This window comes from Coregonus lavaretus (genome assembly GCF_964263955.1).
Source record: "Coregonus lavaretus genome assembly, chromosome: 27".
Lineage (NCBI taxonomy): Eukaryota > Metazoa > Chordata > Actinopteri > Salmoniformes > Salmonidae > Coregonus > Coregonus lavaretus.
The window spans coordinates 22,335,361-22,362,022 of record NC_140014.1 but is presented as its reverse complement, the minus strand read 5'-3'; the positions used below and the strand labels follow the sequence as shown (position 1 = coordinate 22,362,022).

The window sequence follows — 26,662 nt, the reverse complement described above, 5'->3', positions numbered from 1 at the left end:
GTGCAAGATATATAAACATTATTAAAGTGACTAGTGTTCCATTTATTAAAGTGGCCAGTGATTTTCAATAGGCAGCAGCAGCCTCTAATGTGCTAGTGATGGCTATTTAACAGTCTGTTGGCCTTGAGATAGAAGCTGTTTTTCATTCTCTGTCCCAGCTTTGATGCACCTGTACTGACCTCGCCTTCTGGATGATAGTGGGGTGAACAGGCAGTGGCTTGGGTGGTTGATGTCCTTGATGATCTTTTTGGCCTTCCTGTGACATATATTTGATAGAGATTGAGTGCAAACATCAAAAGCAAGGCATGGAAAATTGCATACCGTTCAATATTAATCACTTTCCTGTTTCTATTTCCTCAGTTATGGTTGCATGACTTCAGCCCCTGAGACGTAGGCTTACTCATGGCGGATTCTGAGCTGTTTGTGATGAGGGCGCCCCCTCTGGATGGGAGGGATATGGAGCTGGATGTGCTGGGCTTCCTGGACTCTCTGGGGGAGGACAATACCACTGCAGCAGAGAGGTGCTACCGCTCCCACTCCCGCAGCAGTGTCCTGCAGGGCCTGCCTTTTGGAGGGGTGCCCACGGTCCTCGCCATCAATGTTGTCCTGTGGATGGTATGTTGCTGACACACACACACACACACACACACACACACTACAGTGCTAAAGCAATCTCAACCTCTCATTTTATCTCTGGTACCAGGGAAACATTTTTCCCAAAGAAACATCCTTCACATCTATAGTATCCTGTTAAAACATGGTCTTATCCTTCCCAGATAGAGGAAGTGGTATAATACGACAAGAAAGCAGATAAAAAGAAAAACCTAAATCTTGACATCTCCCGTTACTCTACCTACAAGCAGGGCCGGCGCCAGAACGAATCAGTTGAACGGGCCTTTGATTTCTATAGACGGTAAAAACAATTCAAGGGACCTCCTATGTGTGAAAGATTTTTCACTTTTTTTAATGGGTGTTATAGTAAAGACCATAGGCAGTTTGAGTTTTAAGTTTGTGAAGCTTACAATTTATCCTACCATTTCTAACGATCTGCGTGCCAATTATGATTCGTTTCATAGAACTCAGAGATGGCCAATGCAGCAGTAAGCCTATAACTAACTATGAAGTCGTCAAATAAAAACAGTAGAAAATATTTCCCATTTCTCTCTACTCTGCCTCCCTTTCTTTCTGTCTTGTATTGAGCTACTACAGTAGTGAAGTGCAATATTGTATAAAATCATCAACTGGGTCGGCCCGAAGCTGTCCCTCGGGAACTTGCAAAATGATATCAACTAGCCTATTCCGGGGCCTCAGAGTTTCGTGAGCCCGGGACAGACAGCTGTTTTTTTTTATGACGTTTCCACTGGATGTTTGGAATCATGATATTTTGCTCTTTCACACCGAGGCTTGGTGATTATCGAGGCTGGGAGTGTTGGAAATATTTTTCAAATACTGAGGAACTATCATTAGCAATGGATTTTTTTTTAAACAGACTTTGTTGACTTACTGTGTGAGGTGAAGAAACAAATTACTGAGAAGCTCAGCTTATTAGTGGTGGACGTGGTGAGTTATGACAATCAGACGTTGCCAAATGGGCGCTTTCCTACTTTTGCACGCAGCAGGCCAGATAGGCCTACTTGATCAGGAAAGAGAAACCAGACACATGCTCATTGCTGACATGGAGCACTCCAAACAAAAGACAATGGAAAGATTTACAAAACTCATAATGGTTATGAAATAAACTCACAATTTCTCACAAGTGTAGCAGGTTGTGAACTCCGCAAACAATGTTTCCAGTCTGAGAATGAGAACGGTAAATGACTGTAATTAATACAGTACATGCATTAACAGAAATTAATGTAACCAAATGACGGGGAATTAATGGTACATTTACTAGGCCTACTGATGACATGTAATGGGGAATTGATAGAAAATAAACAATCAAAGGGCAAACAATTCACACAATGACAATGAATGCACAAGAATTGGTGGGAGACAGCTGAGCGCATTCTGGACAGCTGAGCACATGCATTCAGGAGAAAGATGCGCCATATCTTTGCCAGACACCCCTCCCCTTCTTGTTGCAACATTTTAAATTATACTCAAGACACATTATCTTCACACATATTTTAGATGCTTATCACTGACAGCCGCAACTCAATCAGCTAGACCTTTTGCCACGCCCACTACCCAAATTGCTGGCTTCCCAAATAGGCATAGGCCTACTCATTTGTGATTTGAAACAATCCACAGCTATTTTTTTTTAAATAAGCTAATGATCCTCTGTGGCTAAGTCATGCTCCCTGGTGAAATATTTTGAATGATTTTTATTTAATTTGGGCAAAATATCAATTTACTTTAGGAGAATACAGCATCCAAACAGTGCACTGTGCACCCGCCAACTTTCCTTTCCAATTCGCAAGATGCTGAAACCAGAGATCTGTATATAATGACGAGATGATCATGTCTCCGCCCTAATAATAAGAGTTCCAAAGGCAGGAAGGCAGGCAACAAGCTTAGGTCTGCATATTATGCCCATAGAAACGCATTGGACTTATTCTGGACAGATTTTGCCGAGAGTGAGCCCTCTAGCTTCGCCTCTTCCCCTCTGCTGAAATTATTTCACAGGAGAAAGCATCCGAGTGAGCGAAACCGCACCCCAATAAAATATTGAAATATTGATGATTTATTTGACAGAGACGCACACCGACAGAAAGACGCATCAATCTCAGTTAAAGCATCCGAGCGAGCGAAACAGCGCCCCTCTGTCTCAGTATGTGTAGCCCATGTATCTGATGCTGTCTGGCCAGAAATAGTATGACCACTCTTTTGGTCCAGACAGCATCAGATATATGGTCTACACATACTGAGACAGAGGGGCGCTGTTTCGCTCGCTCGGATGCTTTAACTGAGATTGATGCGTCTTTCTGTCGGTGTGTGTCTTGGTCAAATAAATCATCAATATTTCAATATTTTATTTGGACAGGCAAGGAGGTGCGGTGGGGCGGGCCAGGCCCGCTAATGCCCGCCCATAATGCCGGACCTGCTTACAAGCCTTCACATGAATCTGCTCATGATACAAACACTACTCATTCTCCTCCTGTCTCTAACATACAGTGTGTCGCCATACATGCACATGCTGTTTACAAATATGCAGAGAGATTACCCTCCCCACTCCAGGATAATAATAGACATCCATCTTTGTCTACAGATTAGTGAATGTACACCTCTGTTCCGCTGTCAGGCCTTGTCAAACTAGATTTCCTCTCTGGTTATCAGTCTGTCTACCAGCCCATGTTTAATTGATTCACTGTGATTGTTCCCTGGTAGTCAGGACAACACAGAAGGTTAATAGCAGTGTCTTAATGAAGAGTTCAAACCTTGATTTTCCCCCATGTGACAGCATCCCGCCTCTGCACCATTCCTAACATCACACAGAATAATAATCTGTGGGGCATCAGCGGAACTTGGACACCCACGCAGGGACAAGAAATAGAAGACATTAGAGCCAGGCAGGGAGAAAGGGGATACAACGTGGGGATATTATCTATGCGGAGAGCTTAGGAATTGCATTTGGCCATGACTATAAAAGTAGAAGCAGAATGTATTATTCATCTCATCCCAGCTTAGTCCAATACCTTGTTAAACATTGTCCTGATTGCCCATGCATGGCTTTAGACCAGTATGGAGGCACAGGGAGGTGGTGGTTGATGAGCTCTGTATGTCTTATAACTCATTCTTTGTATTGCAGTTTCTTTTGCTGATATTTTCCTGTTTGAGGAAGGCTGCGTGGGACTATGGTCGTCTGGCTCTATTGATGGAGAATGACAGGTACAGTAAAGCCTTTCCCCTCAGCCTCCATTCATACTCACTGTATTTTAAGTCTGGTTTAGAAGTCGAGGCAACACTCAAGATGGAGAAATCGAAAGCATAGTTCATTACCACTTGACACTGTGCTACTTGAGATTGGCTCCCCCTACTGAGAAGAAATGGTACTGCACAGGTATTCTCATACTCATGAAATATTTTGTTTTCCTGTCTTTCTTTCTCTGATGGAGCTGGTGTTACACTATTACGTTGCTTTAATATAACTATACTGAACAGAAATATAAACTCAACATGCAACAATTTTAAAGATTTTTTAAGATTAGTTACAGTTCATATAAGGAAATCAGTCAATTGAAATAAAGTAATTTGGCCCTAATCTATGGATTTCACATTACTTGGAATACAGATATGCATCTGTTGGTCACAGATACCTTTAAAAAAGTTAGGGGCGTGGATCAGAAAACCAATCATGACCACCATTTGCCTCATGCAGCGCGACACATCTCCTTCGCATAGAGTTGATCAGGCTGTTGATTGTGGCCTGTGGAATGTTGTCCCACTTCTCTTCAATGGCTGTGCGAAGTTGCTGGATATTGGCGGGAACTGGAACACGCTGTCGTACACGTCTATCCAGAGCATCCCAAACATGCTCAATGGGTGATCTGTCTAGTGAGTATGCAGGCCATGGAAGAACTGGGACATTTTCAGCTTCCAGGAATTGTGTACAGATCCTTGCAATATTGGGCCATGCATTATCATGCTGAAACATGAGGTGATGGCGGCGGATGAATGGCATGACAATGGGCCTCAGGATCTCGTCACGGTATCTCTGTGCATTCAAATTGAATGCAGTCAGCATGCCAATTGCACACGCCTTCAAAACTTGAGACGACTGTGGCAATGTGTTGTGTGACACAACTGCACACTTTAGAGTGGCCTTTTATTGTCCCCAGCACAAGGTGCACCTGTATAATGATCCTGCTGTTTGCCAAGATAATCCATCCACCTGACAGGTGTACATATGAAACATTTCTGGAGTCTTTTATTTCAGATCTTGAAACATGGGACCAACACTTTATTCAGTATGGTATTGTATACATACTATTTAATCACTTTTTACACATTATCACAATCTGTGAGTATATCTATTTTTGTTCCAAGCCTTGATACCATAATATGCAGAAGGCAATAATGGCACACTCATAGTAGCTCAGATGTTCCTGAATCTTAGGACCTTGTTAGCTTTCAGAGTGATGTGAGGTCCAGTCAGTCCACTCTGTAGTCTGTGTGGGTCTGCAGAGTGAGGCTCTGCAACAGCTTACTTCTGCCTGACCTGGAGCCACACTCCAGTGTGAGTGTGGGGTTGATTAGTTCTGCCTGAACAGCAGCAGCTCTCTGCCACCCCGGGGCGGTGACATCTGTGTGTTCTGCTGAGCGGGTCGGCCGTCGCGCTAATTCAATTATGCCGCTTAAAGTGTCACGCTGTAGAGCTGTCAGCAACGTCACCATGAAAGAAACATCACCGAACTCAATCATCACAATGCTTCATTGGATTCCAGGAACACTGTCCATCCCTTTTATTTCCCCTCCTATCATTGATGTGATCTCAGATTGACTGGTTCTAAGAGGAGGACGGGGGAATTGAAAGACCCAGCCACACACAATTAGCGCTCATGCTGTCTGCAGGCTCTGTGCCCACCCGTCTGTTGGAAAGAACGGATATTAACTTCCCACGGTCACTCAATGCAAAATGGGTTCACATTTGCTATGTAATTTTAGGACGCTGTCCAGGCCACTGTCTAGAAAATCATCCTTCCAAGAATGTGTTTAATGGCTGTAGTTTCATTGCGCAGACTTGTTGCTCGTGCAGTACAGTATTTTCCATCTTGTGATGTAATCTACATGATAAGCTTCCTTCCTTCCTATTCTGTAGGAAGGAACACATGCACCATCAATATGATAATCCTGTTATGTCTTCTGTTTCTCAGCCTCACGTCCCTGTTCTACGGAGAGCAGAGTGAGAAGGAGAAATCCCCGTCAGAATCCAGCCCATCAGACTCAGAGACCAAGGACTTGGTAAATCCAACTTTATTAGGGATCCAAGTCCAGACAGTAGGATAGGTCTAGAGGTATAGCTGATGAAGGGTGACCTGTTTGAGTGTGAATCTACTGTTTTTGTGACACTGACCAAAGCACTTCTCCTTAATTGAGTTGCTGAAACATCCAGCTGCACAAACAAAACCCAAAAAATTAAGAAAAGGCAGATTATTTAGAGAATGACTTCATATATACCTGCGTGACTGGGTAAGATCACCACCATCGATGTGACACACTATGTTTATGATGGAGTAGGACAGAGTCCGACAGGAGTCTTCTCCCAGAGTTTGACAGCAATTAAGTCGTTTGCGCCTCTAGACTAGACCTATTAAAACCCCATCACTCTCTCAGCGTGTAAACCTTAATGTTATGCAAATTGTATTTAATAAGCGATCCACTGAATGTTTTATGTCTTTCTTCCTTTAGGGCTTCTGCTCTTGGCTTACAACACTTTACCATATGAAGTAAGTGTAAAACTGTGGCCCCTTTAACCCTCTACCCATCCTCGCTTCTTTTTATTGCCCTTCTCTTCAATGTTGTCATCTCAAAATGCAAACCCTCATGTTATATCTCATTAAGCAGCGAAAACAATCAAGTATGTGCTCATGGGATCGTTCGTGCCGTGGTTTACCATAGAGTATTTGCACTTGCTCGAGTCTGACTCCACTCATTGGATTTAAAGCCGTAACTTCCTCTGTGTCCATGGTTTCCATATTATTATGGTGGAGTTTGGGTTCTTCTGGGTGCTGTTTTTAGCTCTTGTGTTAGTGGCTGACTGTAATACATCACCCTGGGATCCCTGGGAAAGTGCTAACCCACCCTGAAAGCTCTCTGTGTGGCCTGCCTGCCATGGGACCAGCAGGCACCTCCTGTTTCTTCTCTTTTTATGAGACAAGTGGGTTTCCTGACCCTCCAGGTGTGCAGTGAGGTATGAGGAGCAGGCCCCACAATATCACTACCATGGAGCACAGCTGAGTCTGAATCTGTCTCACCATGGAAGAGAAGGATTATGCTCTTCCCTCCACGGTCCCATTACACCCATGTGTCTAGTACATGCTGTTTCCCTGTAGTCCCCTTCTCAACTGCACACTACTTCTTTGTAACTCTGTGCTCTTTAGGGTACTCCTTAGTTTGTACTCCTTAGTTTAAATCCTGGTACCCTGGGAAGAGCCTCTCTTCCCTCCCCAGTTTTAGAACCTCTCTCTCTGTGTTGCCTCCAGGGATGAGGAGATCAGGAGTAAGTGTGGCATCGACGCAACGACCTACCTGTCCTTCCAGCGCCACATCATCCTGCTCATGACTGTAGTCTGCCTACTGTCTTTGGCCATCATCCTGCCTGTCAACTTTTCCGGGAACCTCCTAGGTAATTTAGAGGGAAGCCTTAGCCTATGTTGGGAGGCCCAGGGATATCCTAGATGCCAGGGGAGGTAGAGGGGCACCTCGCCGGGAGAGACCAGGCCACACATGCATACACAGACACCTACACGGGTGGGCTAGCACGCATGCGCACACACACACGCCACAGTTAAACACAAACGGACAAAGTCTGCCCAGTATCGTGACGTGACTTTCATTAATATGATGACTGTTATTTATCGAATCAACTAACTATGTTTAATTGTTACTCGATTTAAATTAATCAGGTAACAATTAACTCATTAGGATTTGGGGCACCACGGAATAAGTTGTTTATAGAGTTACCATCTCCCGAATGAAACTATAAAAGGTATTTACCTATCAATATGTATAAAACAGTCAATGTATTAATCATTACCTCTTATCAGTCTCATTCTGAACGGTCGTAGGCTTCTTGGATCTGCAAGAACCCCAGCTTTACTTATGATTCAGCACTACGCAAATTGGTTTAAATATTTATTTACTAGCTAACTAAATACTAACACAGAATAACATACACACTTAATACATGAGAAAAAGTCCCTAGCGGACTAACAACAACATTACTGCTTGGTTACCTAGAGAGGGAGAGGCACAACACTTATCGTACATTTTGAAACTACGCTCACAGTAATCATTTACTTTGCACACGAACCACTGCCCGTTTGGAGTAAGAAATCATTCATGTATTTACGTGTTTCAATGCCTTCGTTCGCCTTTTATTTCTGTCGGACCAAGCCTTCTTAAAAAGGGTTTAGCTGGTTCTCCGGTGGGTCACTTGTAAGGCTCTGATTGTCCACCAGATGTCACAATGTCCTTCGTTTTAGTTGTCCGGTGGTGTATTTCTTCAGAACAGCTACTCAGTGTCACCAGTGATTTGTCTGAGGGGAGCTTTCTTCTCCACCTCGTGTGGTTAGTCAGAGTTTGAACCACCTTACACACACAGCTGCAGCCTGGCGATGTTCAGGTCTAGTCTGGGAGGTGATCTTCTTCACCTCGTGTTGAGGTTCAACGTTCCAACCATTTTCAGCCATGTAGCAACCACTCCACGTCTTTCTGGTCTAATGTTAATTTTTCTTTCAAGCCTTTATGCACTCTTGGTAAAAGGGCCGTTCCATCATGCTGACACGATCTCTGAGCTCACTCGGGGCGTGGCTACTGACTGGCGAAAGTATCATCAAAAACGATGATATCGTTAGAAAACTAAAATCACATTACTATTTTAACAAAAATACTCTAATTTTCAATATTATATACACAACGTAAAGGATGAAAACCTGACACATACAGTGTGTATACTCTCCAAGTTACAGTATTTTCTTGATACCATTCTTAATGACATCACAAAATAATAAACATGACCAAACTGACCATTCCCCACATTCTTATCTTAGAAATATTGTTCCAGTGTTTACTTTTTGGACGTTATAGTTTTGGGCGGGAAAAGTATTCTGTAGACAAAGGGACATTCAAATCAATACTGGAGAGCAAGAGAGAGATTCCCCTCCTCCCTAATTTATGACAGGGTGTGAGGGGTCAAAACCGTCCCAGCCCCCTTCCCTCTTCTGTTGGTGAGAGGGGGTCTGGTTATTGTCAGCCATTGCCAAGCTGATCTGAGGCCTTGGATCCTCACCCAGGAGAGTCATGACACCAGGGAGATCCTAAATGTAGGCCACACACACACAAACAAACAAACACACACACACACCACAGATACAAACACAGACAGAGTGAAATGACACCTGGGAAGTGAAATATTTTTTTTATTTAACCTTTTATTTATACAGGTTTTTCTCATTGAGATAAAATCCATTTTCAAGAGAGACCTGGTCCAACAGCAACAGGGGGAACAAAGTTTCAGACAAAACAACTTACATACACTAACACATTGAAGAAAACTATAGACACACATACAGTACAACAATGACATATTACATAAAGAAACACAAATGTCATAACTAAAAAACAGCTGTCCTAAAGACAATTACACTCTTCTATGAAATTTACATCGACCAAGTGTTTAAACTCCACCAACATGACTAGATCATCACATTGTAAAATGTTCAGGAGAGAATTCCAGGACCACCGAGCTGAGTAACTAAAACTATTTCTACCATGACCTGTTCTAATTCTTGGTATTGTTAAAAGCAAATGAGAATGGGACCGTAATTGATAATTTATTTACTGACCTGATTAAAAAAGAACAGAGAAAGTGCCATTTTACCCAGTATGGCCGTATAAATCAGTGTATTCCAGTGTTTAAGCCTACGCAAGGTCAATGACGACCAGCCAATGGCGCTGTAGAGATCACAATGATGTGTTAGACGTTTTTGATTGGTAATGAACCTGAGGGCTGCATGATATACTGAATCAAGTGCTCTCAGGGTAGTGGTTGAGGCCTGCATATACAGTACCAGTCAAAAGTTTGGACACACCTACTCATTCAAGTTTTTTTATTTTATTTATTTTTAAACAATTTTTTACATTGTAGAATAATAGTGAAGATATCAAAACTATGAAATAACACATTGAATCATGTAGTAACCAAAAAAGTGTTGAATCAAAATATATTGGAGATTCTTCAAATAGCCACCCTTTGCCTTGATGACAGCTTTGCACACTCTTGGCATTCTCTCAACCAGCTTCACCTGGAATGCTTTTCCAACAGACTTGAAGGAGTTCCCACATAAGCCGAGCACTTGTTGGCTGCTTTTCCTTCACTCTGCCGTCCGACTCATCCCAAACCACCTCAATTGTGTTGAGGTCGGGGGATTGTGGAGGCCAGGTCATCTGATGCAGCACTCCATCACTCTCCTTCTTGGTAAAATAGCACTTACACAGCCTGGAGGTGTGTTGGGTGATTTGTCCTGTTGAAAAACAAATTATAGTCCCACTAAGCCCAAACCAGATGGGAATGTTGTATCGCTGCAGAATGCTGTGGTAGCCATGCTGGTTAAGTGTGCCTGTAGCTCAATTGGTAGAGCATGGCGCTTGTAACGCCAGGGTAGTGGGTTCGATCCCCGGGACCACCCATACGTAAAAAAAATTATGCGCACATGACTGTAAGTCGCTTTGGATAAAAGTGTCTGCTAAATGGCTTATTATTATTATTATTATTATTATTATTATTATATTATATAAATAAACCTTTGACTGGTAGTGTATATAACATCACTAAAATCTAAAGCCGCCAGTAATGTACATCCTACCAGCTCTTTCCTGGCCTTCAGAGAAAAACAAGCCTTATGCCGGTAATAAAAACCTATTCTCATCTTGAGCTTCCTTATCAAGTTCTGCACATGAACAGTGAAGCTCCGCTTGTCATCCACCCACACTGATAAGCTACAATGACTTTGTTCATGATCATGCACGCCGCAAATGAAATGTAACTATAGACAGGTTGGTTGTTTAGCAACAAAACCGACACATGTGCAACTATGGGGCAAAACAGACTGGGTTGGCTTAGATTGTTGACAACATGTAAACTATACTTTGTCTCCTATGTTTATTGAAAACATACATTTGCATGAGTACTTGTCTCTCAAATACATCGTTACAGTTGTTGGTTAGCTAGCTAGCGAATTTATGCCATTTTAGCGTTGACATTAAATCAGTTAAAACGCCTCAAAACAAGACATGGTATCAAGAACAATATGAAACGAGACAATAACGATTCCCCACATGGCAGTTTCTTGTCATTCTTGCTAGCAATCTGGCCACCCAGAATCACAACAACACGCTGACTACTGCCCATGGAACCGCGCACATCGTTTTCGTGACGTTGTCAGCTAACCCATCTAGAACTTCCTTGAATTTTATTTTGCGGAGAGTGAAGCAAAACTTTTGTTGTCAAAACCATTCATCTTGGTGTCGGTGGGAGCGGGTTTGCAAAATGCAATCATATCACGCAATTATACCATTTTATAAAATTCATACAGACTAGCTCATAACTATGTGAACATGGATAATTTGTCAAATGGATTATGATAATTTTCTGGCAAATGAAAGTAGAGGTGCACCCTGTATTTTTGTTTGCTCCATAGCTCAGGCGGCCCGAGGCTGTTTGGCTCAGTCACGAAGAGGAATAACTTTGCAGCTGTTTCTGATTAATAAACATTGCCATGCTGCTGGATGGTAACATTCAAATAAAACCAAGCCCTGAAACAAAACGTAGACTGAAAATAATTTGTATTTCATATCATAGCATAAGACACTGCATTTACACGGATTTGCACAAAGTGGGCAGTTCAGATTTGTCACTTCAAGCCCAGATATATCATACTTTGTGCATCATGGGTAAAAAGTGGATTTCTACTGGTGTGGGTGTTTAAAGTCCCTCCCTTTACTATATAAAAATAACTATTACACACATTTGTCCTATGTTGTCTTTTCTATAGGGGATAATCCAGAAAATTTTGGAAGAACGACTGTGGCTAATCTTCCTGCCAAGTAGGTCAAAGGGCTATGGCTTCTCTTTTTGCAGAGGATTCATAATTCTTCAAGAAATGTTCAAGAATATCTTGAGACCGTCATGGTTATCCAACAGTCATGTGGAATGCCTTTTATTTTCTTTCCTGTTAGGGACAGCTTCCTGTGGCTCCACAGTATCTTTGCTCTGCTCTACTTCATCATCACAGTGCTGTGTATGGCCCACCACTCCTCACGCCTGGAGTACAGAGAGGACGAGAAGGTGTGTGACGGCTCCTCAAACTTAGCCAAATGTGTAATGATTACAACATGGTCAGGTTACTGTCTCTGAAAACTGAAAGAGACTCCCTTTGGTGTGTGTAATGCATTGTTACCATCTTACTTGTATTATTGTGAAACATATTGTTTTTTGTCAGGTGGCCAGGACTCTCATGATCACCTGCATCCCCAGAGAGATCTCAGACCCAGGCCTCATCACCAAACACTTCCAGTAATCTTAAATGTTTACTTCCCACTTTCCTTACTCTTTCAAGTTACAGCTGATACTAATACACCTGGTGTGGATAGGTGGTTTAACTCTGTTCCCTCTTCCCTCCACTCTAGTGAGGCCTACCCCAGCTGTACTGTCACTGACCTCCGCTTCTGCTTCAATGTACACAAACTGATGAGGCTGGACTCTGAGAGGTACAGTAACTATGACAATATGGAGAAATTAGTTCAATCGTTTTTTTTGTGGTTTTGTGCAGATTTGAGTTGTTGTGTTTCAGACGGAAGGCGATGAAAGGAAGGTTGTATTTTACCACTAAGGCCCAGAAGGAGGGGAAGATCATGATTAAGACCCACCCCTGTGCAACCATCTTCTGCTGTGACGTGTGCAGCTTTGAGCAGGTGCATTTGTAACAGAAATGTTACAGTGAATCTTGGTCATAGAAATTATGTTGCATTGATTGCATATTGCCACTGGATGGCACTAAATAACTAAATTTAGATTTGAGCAGCTGTCTGAATTGAAATACAATAAGGGATACAACAAGACTTGATTAATAATACCAGAATGTAGCTAATCTATATTTTCAACTCGTTGCAGGTGGATGCAGAGCAGTACTACAGTGAGTTGGAGGAGAAACTGACTGATGAGTTTAATGCAGAGAAGCATCGTATCTCGCTCATGAGGCTGGGCATCGCCTTTGTGACCTTTCGGGATGAAAGGATGACTGCTGTGTGAGTAAACTATGACCCCTGACCTCTGAGTGACATGGTAATGCACTGTACTGCAGTCTCCCGCAGTGCCAAATTATCTTTTTTACTTTCTCCCAAATCCCTGTTACAGGGTTTGATTGAATATGTTCATGAGTGTGTCTCTGCCTGTTTTGTCTGATGACTTTGTGTCTATGTGTGTTGTGTTTCTCCCTACAGTATTGTCAAGGACTACAGCCGGGTCCGTTGCCGTCAGAGACCCCAGCAGTCTAGCATCACCACGGTAGTTCAGTCTCACAGGTGGGGTGTAGACTACGCCCCGGCACCAAGCGACATCATCTGGTGAGTGAGGGAGGTTATCTAAAGCAGATTATGACTAGAAATTCCCTCCCGTTGGTTAAGTTATCAAACTATTTAGTAGCTTTATCTTACCTGATAGATGAATTAAAATATACTGTACTTAGGCCGGGATTTGAAACTGGCACATATTAACAAGCAGTGCCCTGCATTTTTACATTTAGATTTTAGTCATTTAGCAGACGCTACTATCCAGAGCGACTTACAGTTAGTGCATTAGCAGTTAGTATTACAGTTAGTAGCAAAGAGAGACAACCGTGTATCCCAGTCATAGTAAGCTACTTATTGAGAAAGAAAATAGCTATCAGCAAGGTCAGCGCTAGTAACAGTAACAGGCTTTTAAAGATGTTTGCACAGATTGTGTTCATCGTTTGACGGCTCAAGCATACTGTGTATTCGGAAAGTATTCAGACCCCTTAACTTTTTTGTTACATTACAGCCTTATTCTAAAATAGATTTTTTTACAAATATCATCAATGTACACACAATAACCCATAATGACAAAGAGAAAACAGGTTTTTTGACATTTTTGCAAATGTATTAAAAATAAAAAACAGATACCTTATTTACATAAGTATTCAGAGCTTTTGCTATGAGACTCGAAATTGAGCTCAGGTGCATCCTGTTTCCATTGATCATCCTTGAGATGTTTCTACAGCTTGATTGGAGTCCACCTGTGGTAAGTTTAATTGATTGGACATGATTTGGAAAGGCACACACCTGTCTATATAAGGTCCCACAGTTGACAGTGCATGTCAGAGCAAAAACCAAGGAATTGTCCGTAGAGCTCCGAGACAGGATTGTGTCGAGGCACAGATCTGGGGAAGGGTACCAAAACATTTCTGTATCATTGAAGGTCCCCAAGAACACAGTGGCCTCCATCATTCCTAAATGGAAGAAGTTTGGAACCACCAAGACTCTTCTTAGAGCTGGCCACCCGGCCAAACTGAGCAATCGGGAGAGAAGGGCCTTGGTCAGGGAGGTGACCAGAACCTGATGGTCACTGACAGAGCAACAGAGTTCCTCTGTGGAGATGGGAGAACCTTCCAGAAGGACAAGCATCTCTGCAGCACTCCACCAATCAGGCCTTTATGGTAGAGTAAAAGGCACATGACAGCCCACTTGGAGTTTCACAAAAAGCACCTAAAGGACTCAGACCATGAGAAACAAGATTCTCTGGTCTGATGAAACCAAGATTGAACTATTTGGCCTGAATGGCAAGCGTCACATCTGGAGGAAACCAGGCACCATCCCTACGGTGAAGCATGGTGGTGGCAGGATCATGCTGTGGGGATGTTTTTCAGCAGCATGGACTGGGAGACTAGTCAGTATCGAGGGAAAGATTAACAGAGCAAAGTACAGAGAGATCCTTGATGAAAACCTGCTCCAGAGCGCTCAGACTGGGGCGAAGGTTCACCTTCCAACAGGACAACGACCCTAAGCACACAGCCAAGACAACGCAGGAGTGGCTTCGGGACAATGTCCTTGAGTAGCCCAGCCAGAGCCCGGACATGAACCCCATCGAACGTCTCTGGAGAGACCTGACAGAGCTTGAGAGGATCTGCAGACAAGAATGGGAGAACCACACCAAAAACAGGTGTGCCAAGCATGTAGCGTCATACCCAAGAAGACTCAAGGCTGTAATCGCTGCCAAAGGTGCTTCAACAAAGTACTGAGTAAAGGGTCTGAATACTTATGTAAATGTGATATTTTTAATAAATGTGCAAAAATGTCTACCTGTTTTTGCTTGGTCTTTTATAGGGTATTGTGTGTAGATTGATGAGTGGGAAAAAAACAATTTAATCCATTTTAGATTCAGGCTGTAACGTAACAAAATGTGGAAAAAGTAAAGGGGACTGAATACTCTCCGAATGCACTGTAAATCACCTTTGAAAATCAATTGCAGTGCGCATGTCGTTAATCTGTGTTACTTACTCTTACAAGAGGGCCACTCAACCATTTAACCAATTAAATTAGATGGCTTTTAGAATAGTGTGAGATGTCTTAGATCGTGATTTTATTTTTTACAGTGAAATTGTCCATTGGTAGTTCTAAAGTCCATTTGACATCAGTTATAAAATGAAATGAAGTGATAACCATCAGCCCCTCTGAGGTTACATACAGTGGGGAGAACAAGTATTTGATACACTGCCGATTTTGCAGGATTTCCTACTTACAAAGCATGTAGAGGTCTGTCATTTTTATCATAGGTACACTTCAACTGTGAGAGACGGAATCTAAAACCAAAATCCAGAAAATCACATTGTATGATTTGTAAGTAATTAATTTGCATTTTATTGCATGACATAAGTATTTGATCACCTACCAACCAGTAAGAATTCCGGCTCTCACAGACCTGTTAGTTTTTCTTTAAGAAGCCCTCCTGTTCTCCACTCATTACCTGTATTAACTGCACCTGTTTGAACTCGTTACCTGTATAAAAGACACCTGTAAACACACTCAATCAAACAGACTCCAACCTCTCCACAATGGCCAAGACCAGAGAGCTGTGTAAGGACATCAGGGATAAAATTGTAGGCCTGCACAAGGCTGGGATGGGCTACAGGACAATAGGCAAGCAGCTTGGTGAGAAGGCAACAACTGTTGGCGCAATTATTAGAAAATGGAAGAAGTTCAAGATGACGGTCAATCACCCTCGGTCTGGGGCTCCATGCAAGATCTCACCTCGTGGTGCATCAATGATCATGAGGAAGGTGAGGGATCAGCCCAGAACTACACGGCAGGACCTGGTCAATGACCTGAAGAGAGCTGAGACCACAGTCTCAAAGAAAACCATTAGTAACACACTACGCCGCCATGGATTAAAATCCTGCGGCGCACGCAAGGTCCCCCTGCTCAAGCCAGCGCATGTCCAGGCCCGTCTGAAGTTTGCCAATGACCATCTGGATGATCCAGAGGAGGAATGGGAGAAGGTCATGTGGTCTGAGACCGAAATAAAGCTTTTTGGTCTAAACTCCACTCGCCGTGTTTGGAGGAAGAAGAAGGATGAGTACAACCCCAAGAACACCATTCCAACCGTGAAGCATGGAGGTGGAAACATCATTCTTTGGGGATGCTTTTCTGCAAAGGGGACAGGACGACTGCACCGTATTGAGGGGAGGATGGATGGGGCCATGTATCGCAAGATTTTGGCCAACAACCTCCTTCCCTTAGTAAGAGCATTGAAGATGGGTCGTGGCTGGGTCTTCCATTATGACAATTACCCGAAACACACAGCCAGGGCAACTAAGGAGTGGCTCCGTAAGAAGCATCTCAAGGTCCTGGCGTGGCCTAGCCAGTCTCCAGACCTGAACCCAATAGAAAATCTTTGGAGGGAGCTGAAAGTCTGTATTGCCCAGCGACAGCCCCGAAACCTGAAGGATCTGGAGGAGTGGGCCAAAATCCCTGCTGCAGTGTGTGCAAACCTGGTCAAGACCTACAGAAAACATATGATCTCTGTAATTGCAAACAAAGGTTTCTGTACCAAATATTAAGTTATGCTTTTCTGATGTATCAAATACTTATGTCATGCAATAAAATGCAAATTAATTACTTAAAAATCATACAATGTGATTTTCTGGATTTTTATGATAAAAATTACAGACCTCTACATGCTTTGTAAGTAGGAAAACCTGCAAAATCGGCAGTGTATCAAATACTTGTTCTCCCCACTGTATGTATGGGGGGATTAGCCAATGAGACAGCCCTGCCAAGCGGTGCTCACTGTGCTTCATGCCTCATTGGCTGTGTGTGTTCGTGCGGAGGGAGTAGCACTGCTCCCTGGTGTTTTCACAGGCTCTGGGGTCGACCAATGACTAACTGAAACCGAGCACTCGAGTGTGCTGTATCCAACCTGTTATCCACTCCAGTGTGGTCTTGTTTTTTTATTCCCTCCCACATTAGGGGTTGTTTTTGTTGTATTCATACTTTGTGGATATACACAGTAGTCATGTCAGCCGTCCATCAGGATAGATCAGTGACCTCCGTGTTTACCTCTGTGTCTCCAGGGAGAACCTCTCAGTGTGTGGCTCCCGCTGGTGGCTCCGCTGCATCCTGCTCAACATCCTCCTCTTCCTCCTCCTCTTCTTCCTCACCACTCCCGCCATCATCGTCAATACCATGGACAGGTTCAACGTCACCCGGCCTGTGGACAGCCTGAGGGTCAGAGTTCATTTCTGAATTACAGTGCTTGAATGGGCCTAATGGGGTGGTGGTGCTGTACAAAAGCAAATAAACTCTGTATTTCCAGAATAAACTATATTATGATGAACTCATGAGGTTTTGGTTTCTCCCCATAGAGCCCGATCATCACTCAGTTCTTCCCTACTCTCTTGCTCTGGGCGTTCTCTGTCCTGCTGCCCTTCATAGTCTATTACTCAGCCTTCTTCGAGTCTCACTGGACCAGGTAGAGTACTGCACTGCTGCAGGCCAAGCAGATACTGCCTGACACTCTCCTCAACCGAAGGCTCACTTCTGTCCCTGAAAAGACAAAACACTTTATTCATCTTCCTCAGACCCTCTTCAATTACACAATACCTCTCACAGTTTTTCTCTCTCTCTCTCTCTCTCTCTCTCTCTCTCTCTCTCTCTCTCTCTCTCTCTCTCTCTCTCTCTCTCTCTCTCTCTCTCTCTCTCTCTCTCTCTCTCTCTCTCTCTCTCTCTCTCTCTCTCTCTCTCTCTCTCTCTCTCTCTCTCTCTCTCTCTGTGTGTGTGTGCTCTGTTTGCCTGCATTACTTCTCTAGTCAGGTTGTCATAGCGATTTCAGTGGAGATAATGATATGCACAGTGGTCACTATGCACTGAGGAGCAGAATAGCTCTGCATCCGGAGGAGACAACCTCACACGGCACCTATGAGCACTGTCTCTTTACATTACCTCCCCCACCACCCACCCATATGTTGTGAAGGACTTAATGGAAATCAAATGTTTACAGTTATTGGTGTGAAAAGCTCTGCTCGTGGTAATGAGCTCACTAAGTTGTTTGCATTTGAAACTGAATTATTAAATATGTGAGATGTTGCTTTTTGAATGTCGTGTGTGAGTGAGTGCAATTTGTGTTTGTGTGCGCTTCTATCATTAGTGTTCTGTCTCCTGAAATGATTTCAAATTCTAACATGTACTGCATGTTCAAAACATGTGTTTTATAACTACATGTCCTCTGTTGTAATATGGTCTATGTTGTGGTGTCCTTAGATCCAGTGAGAACCAAATCACGATGCACAAGTGCTTTGTACTGCTGGTGTTCATGGTGATCATCCTGCCCTCACTGGGTCTATCCAGGTATGAATATAGAAACATACATGCTGACATGTAACAGATAATTTATAGCGCCCTGCTATGATCATTACAGAGATTACAAGATCCTGTGCTTATGCTCTAACATACCTGTGCTTCTTTTCTCACCTTTGCCCTACTCTAGTCTGGATCTGTTCTTCAGGTGGCTGTTTGATGTCAACTTCCTGGAAGACAAGGATGTTAAATTTGAGTAAGTCTAATTGTCCGGCCCTCTAATGCTATGGTACCATCTGCTTAGCTAGCTTTGACAGAACTACCATGGTAAACACACTTCTAAGATATGTCACCTCTGGCCTCCCGAGTGGCGCAGCGGTCTAAGACACTGCATCGCAGTGCAAGCTGCGTTACTACAGATCCTGGTTCGATACCGGGCTGTGTCGCAGCCGGCCGCGACCGGGAGAACCATGAGGCGACGCACAATTGGCCCAGCGTCGTCTGGGTTAGGGGAGGGTTTGGTTGGCTGGGATGTCCTTGTCCCATCGCGCTGTAGTGACTCCTGTGGCGGGCCGGGCGCATGCACGCTGACACGGTTGCCAGGTATACAGTGTTTCCTCCGACACATTGGTGCGGCTGGCTTCCGGGTTAAGCGTGCATTGTGTCAAGAAGCAGTGCGGCTTGGCGGGGTTGTGTTTTGGAGAACGCACGGCTCTCGACCTTCGCCTCTCCAGAGTTGCAGCGATGGGACAAGACTGTAACTACCAATTTGGATATGACGAAATAAAAAATAATTAAATAAATGTCACCTGTGTGTGCAGGTGTGTGTTCCTGCCTGATAACGGAGCGTTCTTTGTGAACTACGTGATCACGTCCAGCCTGATCGGCACGGCCATGGAGCTGCTGCGTATCCCAGCCCTAATGGTGTATGCGTTGCGTCTCTGCTTCGCCAAGCCCGGGGCCGAGCGCATCCACGTCAAACGGGTGAGAGGAGCGGTATTTTACTGTATTATTTGTGTGTTTCTTTGATGCATCAAATAACCTTTTTTTTTCAATTGTGTGTTTTGTCCGTCTCTCCAGAGCCAGGCCTATGAGTTCCAGTTTGGTCTGGAGTATGCCTGGACCATGTGCATCTATGCTGTTAGCATGACTTACAGTATCACCTGTCCCATCATCATGCCCTTTGGTGAGTGAGTGTGTGTGTGTGTGTGTGTGTGTGTGTGTGTGTGTGTGTGTGTAGGCTAAAGAAGCACGTTTATCTTTCCTTCTCACCTTCTTCCTCCTCCGGGTGTGTGTGTGTGCCTCCTTCCTGTGTGTGTGTGTGCTCAGTGGGAGCCTCTCTCCTGATACTGTAAACTTCATCACCTCTGCTGCCAGCCTGGTGCAGACTGTGAAGTGAATGTGCTGTAGTCCCAGACGCTCAGACACAGCGAGCTGTGAGCCAGACGCCCACTCCACTCCTGTCTCTGCCCAGAGCCGCTACTATTACTACTACTCTCCAGGCCTTGACCCCTGCCTTCCACATTGTTCTAGGCCTGGGCTCAGCTGCATGCTGTCTTTAACCTGTCATTCACTCTGTAGCCCAGAGTTGGGGTCAATTCCATCTAAATTCTAGTAAATTCCGAAGTCAACCGACAGGAATGGGAGTTGAATTGACCTCAACTATGCTTTAGACTGAAGTTAGCACTTACAATAGGTGATTGGCTGCATATGTCCTCATCAGTCAGCTCTGTGTTGCCTGTCTCTCTGTGTGTGTCTGTCTCTCAGGGCTGCTCTACCTGATCCTGAAACACATGGTGGACCGCTACAACATCTACTATGCCTACGTGCCCACCAAGCTCAACCAGCGCATCCACACTGCAGCCATCAGCCAGGTCATCGTGGCGCCCATCCTCTGCATGTTCTGGCTCCTGTTCTTCTCTGTGCTCAGACTGGGTACTTCCTGGTTCTTGTTACCGTAGCCTATCAAACAGACCGATACATGTGGGTTACCCACTGTTAGTCAGATATAACTTAGTGGCTGCTAGAGTGGTCATATATGGTGATGTGGTCTTGATTGTGGTTCTTCTCTTGTGCTCCAGGCCCAATGCGTCCCATCACCCTCTTCACCTTTGTGTTGCTGCTCTCCTGCCTTGTCTTCTCCCTCTTTGGCCTATGCCTTAGGAAACAGCCTGACAAGTCATCAAGCTACCAGGTCAGCGACAGTATGAACAATGGGACATAGTGCTGTACTGGTGTTTGGGCTAGCAGATCCTTTATAGTTTTTGACGATAAACTCTATGTAATGTCATTTATTAAGCCTAAGTACTTTGACCATGGGCTATGTCTTTATGAGATGGTGGTATTTAAGCATCTGCTGTAGCAGTGCAGCTATGCTCTTGAGACACCCCCCTCCCTGGTTGGTGTAGAGCACTGGCCCTCAATGGCTTAATTATCGCTGAGCCAATGTGTTTCAGATGTTTGACCAGATGTCTGCTGACCAGCCAGCAGAAGGGGCCTTCGCTGATGCAGAGAGAAGCTCCACCCCCTCCACTACCCCCTCCAATGTACCTGCCTTTCTTCATTCACACCACTCTCAATTCCTCACACAGTTGTACAATAAGCTCATAACTAGAAGATATGTATGAGTCATTTCAGTTTGAGTCATTAGTAACTTATCTCTTTCTCTGTGTCTTCCCCCTCAGCTGTTTGTGGCATCTGTGTTGCTGGAGCCAGAGCTAGGCCTGACCCCCATGCCCTCCCCAGCTCACCAGAGCTACGGGACCATGGCCAGCTCCCAGGACAGAGAGGAGGAGGAGGACCAGGTTGAGAATGTCGAGACAGAGCTCCAGGACCCCCCAGACCCATATTACTCCAGCCCCCTCATGGACAGCCCAGTGGGCTACCAGTGACTCACCCCCTCTCCCTGACCTCCATGCATATGTCTTTTTATAAGGGAGAAAGATGCTTTTTTTTAAACCCTTTTTTACCCTCATCCAATCACCTCAGCCCCTCTGACTGGACCATGTTTGCGAGAGACCCTTTCGGATTGTGTCTTTGGAGGTTCTTTGGAACCAAAGGCTGAAATGGGTTCTTCCCCAGCCCAGTGGCGGGATGTGGGGACATCATCTTAAAGCTGTCATCATAAATCAACCATACGGAGGATACTTCAAACAAAAGTGCATCTGTAGTTTTCTGACTGTCTGCTTCATGGTTGTCTCCCTTTTTTCCCCTCTATAAGTGAATGAACTGTACCATACTGTATGTGACCTGACTGGGAGTGACTGTGAAATGAAGAAGGACACTATCTTTGTGTGCCACTAGGAAAGGAGTAGGGGTGAATTTCACCAGTTCAGTGGGTTTTAACCAAATGACCCTACTAAACAGAGTGGTCTTGGCTCTAGGGGATCTGGCTCTGGTGTGGTAGAGCTCTACAAGGCAGAGGGTGAGGGTTGCGGGTTGTGATCAAGCCATCTGCAGTGAGAGAACAGGACAGACGGCGGGAGGGCAGAGTGGAACTCAGAGCTCTAACACCCTATGGAGGAGAAGGCACAAGGGACCTAATACTGTTGGATTTATTGTCAAGGTTCTTATCTTGCTCTTCTGTACTTGCCAGTTGTATGTTATATTATTGTGCTGAGGGGCGAGGGGCAGGCTGTGTGTATTGTTTAATAACAATGTATGTATGTATAGTACCATCCCTTTATTATTGTTTATCAATGACTGTTATTATGAGAACATCATAGTTGTGTTCAGTAGAAGGAAATGGGAGAAAAAAATTCAGAACAGAAAACAAAAATGAGTGCTCTTATTGGACAAGTTCAGGTAGCACCTGAAGTCCTCCATTTTTCAGAACGTTATCTCCAATTTACTTGGGTTTTAAAAATGTTGTGCGTAAAGGTCCGGCAGCAAAAATAGTCTTGAAAATATACTAATAGTACCCTATTGCATCATGGTTTCAGTAGTCCAAACCAGTCATCCTCGCCACTACATGTTGCGAATGTTGTATACATTGTTATACTCCATGTCCACCCATCAAACTAAACCGCTGTTTCTAATGCATCGTAAGACTCAGCTGATCTCACTGTTTAACACAATCATACAGTAACCTTTGCTAGTTTTGTATTGCGAGTGTTTTGCTGCTCGAGGAAGAGAAGGTTTCCATGCCAAACTGAATGTAAACTGATTGTGGTTTGTAATTGTGCTCTCTTGCTGTGCCTTGAAGAAAAAGTCTGTTTCGTCTGACAATCCAGCATGGCCTGAAATATGCTGCATGGACTAAACTAAAGAGCAGGGAAAAGCGGGAGACAGACTCAAATAAACAAACACACATAGAGTAGCATACTGTATGTACACATTCTGGCCATAGTTCTATCAAACGCAATTGATTGCTATTATCCTACTCCCTAATTTGTGTGAGCAGCCATCTTCCTATGTATAGTGTGTCATACAATTCCTTCAACCAATAGACAAGCAGCAGACCTGGGTTCAAATACAGTACATGCATCGAAGTATTTAGTAAAATGCTTATTTTCTTTTGTGTTTGAGTATTTTCTAATAATGTGGCAGAAATGAACTACTTCTATTTGAAGTATTAGAAAGTATTTTCTAATAGTTTCCTATAAATAGCCTACTATTTGAAACGATTTTGAAAAACCTATAGGACCAGGTTCTAATGCATTGAGTATTTAAATGCACTTGTCTGTGTATTTGAGTATTTTCAAGTACATTCCAATATTCAACTACTTATTTTCAAGGAAAACCTATCCAAATACTTGCTTCGAAATGTATTTTGAAAGTAATTGAAATACCCTAAATAGTATTTGAACCCAGGTCTGACGAGCAGTGTGCTCCACAGACCACTGAGCTAATAATGTTGACTCATTATGTGCGGACTGTATTTGCTAGTCTCAGATGGGGGTTTTCAATGGAAGCATTTGGATTGTGGCTTAAGGTGCCTTGTTGTCGGTGTCTTTGCAGTTTCTAACTGCTGTATTCTGTGATCATATAGCCAAACTCTTTGTAGATTATATAATGGGATTTGAAAGTTGTTTCTCTGGTGTCTTTTCCCTTGCTATGATTTGATGATGAGCTGTAGTTATGTTTGTCATTTTGTCATCATGCATATATTGTGGTTCTTTGGTTTTTCCTGAGCCCAAGGAAAGCTACAGAATGTATATAATAGTACTCCAAAATTCGAACTAATATAATTGTCAACCTACGAAATTTCACCCAAAGTGTCCAGTGTACTTTAATGCAGCCCTGGGAAGGTTGTCATTTTATAGTCATTGAAGTATATTCTTGATATACCCTGATGTCCTTTTGAAACCGTGTTTGTCAGAAGTGATTTTGAGAAACTGAGGGAATATTATAGGAGAAATGTAGTGTCTCATAAAATTAGTTTGAGCAGGGAATAGAACTGTGCTTTATGAACAAATGTTCATCAAAACAAGAAACCAACCTTTTGGCCACAAACTGTAGGCCTAGGTTACCACCTGAGATCATTGTGGAGCGCCACATTAAAATCAGTTTGAACAGCACATCCGAGAAACCCCAACCCAGAAAGCCCCTAAGCTCACCAAATGTGTGCACTGGATTTCAGCTTCAACATGTTGTTTCACAGGTCATACAGTTCATTATTATTTTCTTATAAGAACATGTTAATCCATTTTTTTATGGTGGTCACAACGGTTGATTATATTCCATTTTAGGTCATGTGCAAACATCAAAAAGTTGAAGAAAGAAAATGTGGTTCTTTATTTCCCAATAACCATGCGAGGAGGAAAGTACTTGTAAAACTCACTGAGATTTAATGCTAAATTAGCTCTATTGTACTTCTGTCATTTGTGCTCATACATCAGATGCTCTTCACATGGGTGCCCCGGCTCTATTTTGGGGATCCAGTGGTTTTCTACTTTGGCCAAGCTCTTATCTTCATCCTTTACAGGAAACTGGTGTGTCCTTTCTTAAGTACTACTTATAGATTTCTCTGAACCATTTACTTTCGCAGGGAAATAAAGTAAAACAAACATGTCATCTTGATGTAAATGTTTTTTTTTATTGAGACCTGAGGTTGAGGAACAGCGGGACAGTGTGTGTGTAGCAGTGACCTCCGTCCGACCGACCGACAGGCCTGAGCTGTTCTGTGTCAAGTCTTTGAAGTGCTGTGAGTTCAATTAAAACTGAATCTGTTGCTGCCACGCATCTTGTGCTACAGGCTCCTTATTCCCGCTCCGTCTGCTGTGGTCTGTAGGGAAGGGTACTGAGTCACAAGTTCAGCAGAAGGCAGAGAGGTTCCAGTCAAGGAAAAATCAAAGGGGGAACTGCAGAGAGCTAACCAGGCTTTTATAGTGGATTTTTACATTGGGTGGTTTCCCATGCTGTCCGTGAGAAAATGTAGCCTACAATTGACCGAGCCTCGTTGTCCAAGCACATTTGGATATTCAGCAATGCGTGCAGGTTTCTCACACAGGGTCCAAGAGAAAAATATTAAATATACACTGCTCAAAAAAATAAAGGGAACACTTAAACAACACATCCTAGATCTGAATGAATGAAATAATCTTATTAATTACTTTTTTCTTTACATAGTTGAATGTGCTGACAACAAAATCACACAAAAATTATCAATGGAAATCAAATGTATCAACCCATGGAGGTCTGGATTTGGAGTCACCCTCAAAATTAAGGTGGAAAACCACACTACAGGCTGATCCAACTTTGATGTAATGTCCTTAAAACAAGTCAAAATGAGGCTCAGTAGTGTGTGTGGCCTCCACGTGCCTGTATGACCTCCCTACAACGCCTGGGCATGCTCCTGATGAGGTGGCGGATGGTCTCCTGGGGGATCTCCTCCCAGACCTGGACTAAAGCATCCGCCAACTCCTGGACAGTCTGTGGTGCAACGTGGCGTTGGTGGATGGAGCGAGACGTGATGTCCCAGATGTGCTCAATTGGATTCAGGTCTGGGGAACGGGCGGGCCAGTCCATAGCATCAATGCCTTCCTCTTGCAGGAACTACTGACACACTCCAGCCACATGAGGTCTAGCATTGTCTTGCATTAGGAGGAACCCAGGGACAACCGCACCAGCATATGGTCTCACAAGGGGTCTGAGGATCTCATCTCGGTACCTAATGGCAGTCAGGCTACCTCTGGCGAGCACATGGAGGGCTGTGCGGCCCCCCAAAGAAATGCCACCCCACACCATGACTGACCCACCGCCAAACACGTGCTCAGTGTGAACCTGCTTTCATCTGTGAAGAGCACAGGCGCCAGTGGCGAATTTGCCAATCTTGGTGTTCTCTGGCAAATGCCAAACGTCCTGCACGGTGTTGGGCTGTAAGCACAACCCCCACCTGTGGACGTCGGGCCCTCATAACACCCTCATGGAGTCTGTTTCTGCCGTTTGAGCAGACACATGCACATTTGTAGCCTGCTGGAGGTCATTTTGCAGGGCTCTGGCAGTGCTCCTCCTGCTCCTCCTTGCACAAAGGCGGAGGTAGCGGTCCTGCTGCTGGGTTGTGGCCCTCCTACGGCCTCCTCCACGTCTCCTGATGTACTGGCCTGTCTCCTGGTAGCGCCTCCATGCTCTGGACACTACGCTGACAGACACAGCAAACCTTCTTGCCACAGCTCGCATTGATGTGCCATCCTGGATGAGCTGCACTACCTGAGCCACTTGTGTGGGTTGTAGACTCCGTCTCATGCTACCACTGGAGTGAAAGCACCGCCAGCATTCAAAAGTGACCAAAACATCAGCCAGGAAGCATAGGAACTGAGAAGTGGTCTGTGGTCACCACCTGCAAAACCAGTCCTTTATTGGGGGTGTCTTGCTAATTGCCTATAATTTCCACCTGTTGTCTATTCCATTTGCACAACAGCATGTGAAATGTATTGTCAATCAGTGTTGCTTCCTAAGTGGACAGTTTGATTTCACAGAAGTGTGATTGACTTGGAGTTACATTGTGTTGTTTATTTTTTAATTTTTTTGAGCAGTGTATATATATTAATTACACACACTGAGCATACAAAACATTAAGAACACCTGTTCTTTCCGTAACATACTGACCAGGTGAACGCTAGGATCCCTTATTGATGTCACTTGTTAAATCCACTTCAATCGATGTAGGGGAGGAGACAGGTTAAAGAAGGTT

General features: G+C 43.9%; 1 protein-coding gene across 1 annotated transcript; it reads left to right on the top strand.

Moving 5' to 3' along the window:
- Window positions 1-402: 402 nt before the first annotated feature.
- On the top strand, window positions 403-21,419 carry tmem63c (transmembrane protein 63C; the record flags this gene model as incomplete). Its single annotated transcript, XM_084144105.1, has 22 exons — window positions 403-615; window positions 3,749-3,828; window positions 5,814-5,901; window positions 6,349-6,386; window positions 7,143-7,285; window positions 11,715-11,766; window positions 11,899-12,007; window positions 12,162-12,235; window positions 12,349-12,429; window positions 12,513-12,633; window positions 12,833-12,966; window positions 13,162-13,284; window positions 17,307-17,460; window positions 17,598-17,704; window positions 18,493-18,579; window positions 18,719-18,784; window positions 19,350-19,512; window positions 19,609-19,714; window positions 20,296-20,463; window positions 20,610-20,722; window positions 20,985-21,074; window positions 21,213-21,419. The coding sequence occupies 22 exons, from the start codon at window positions 403-405 to the stop codon at window positions 21,417-21,419; spliced, it is 2,517 nt and encodes an 838-aa protein (XP_084000231.1).
- Window positions 21,420-26,662: the final 5,243 nt, after the last annotated feature.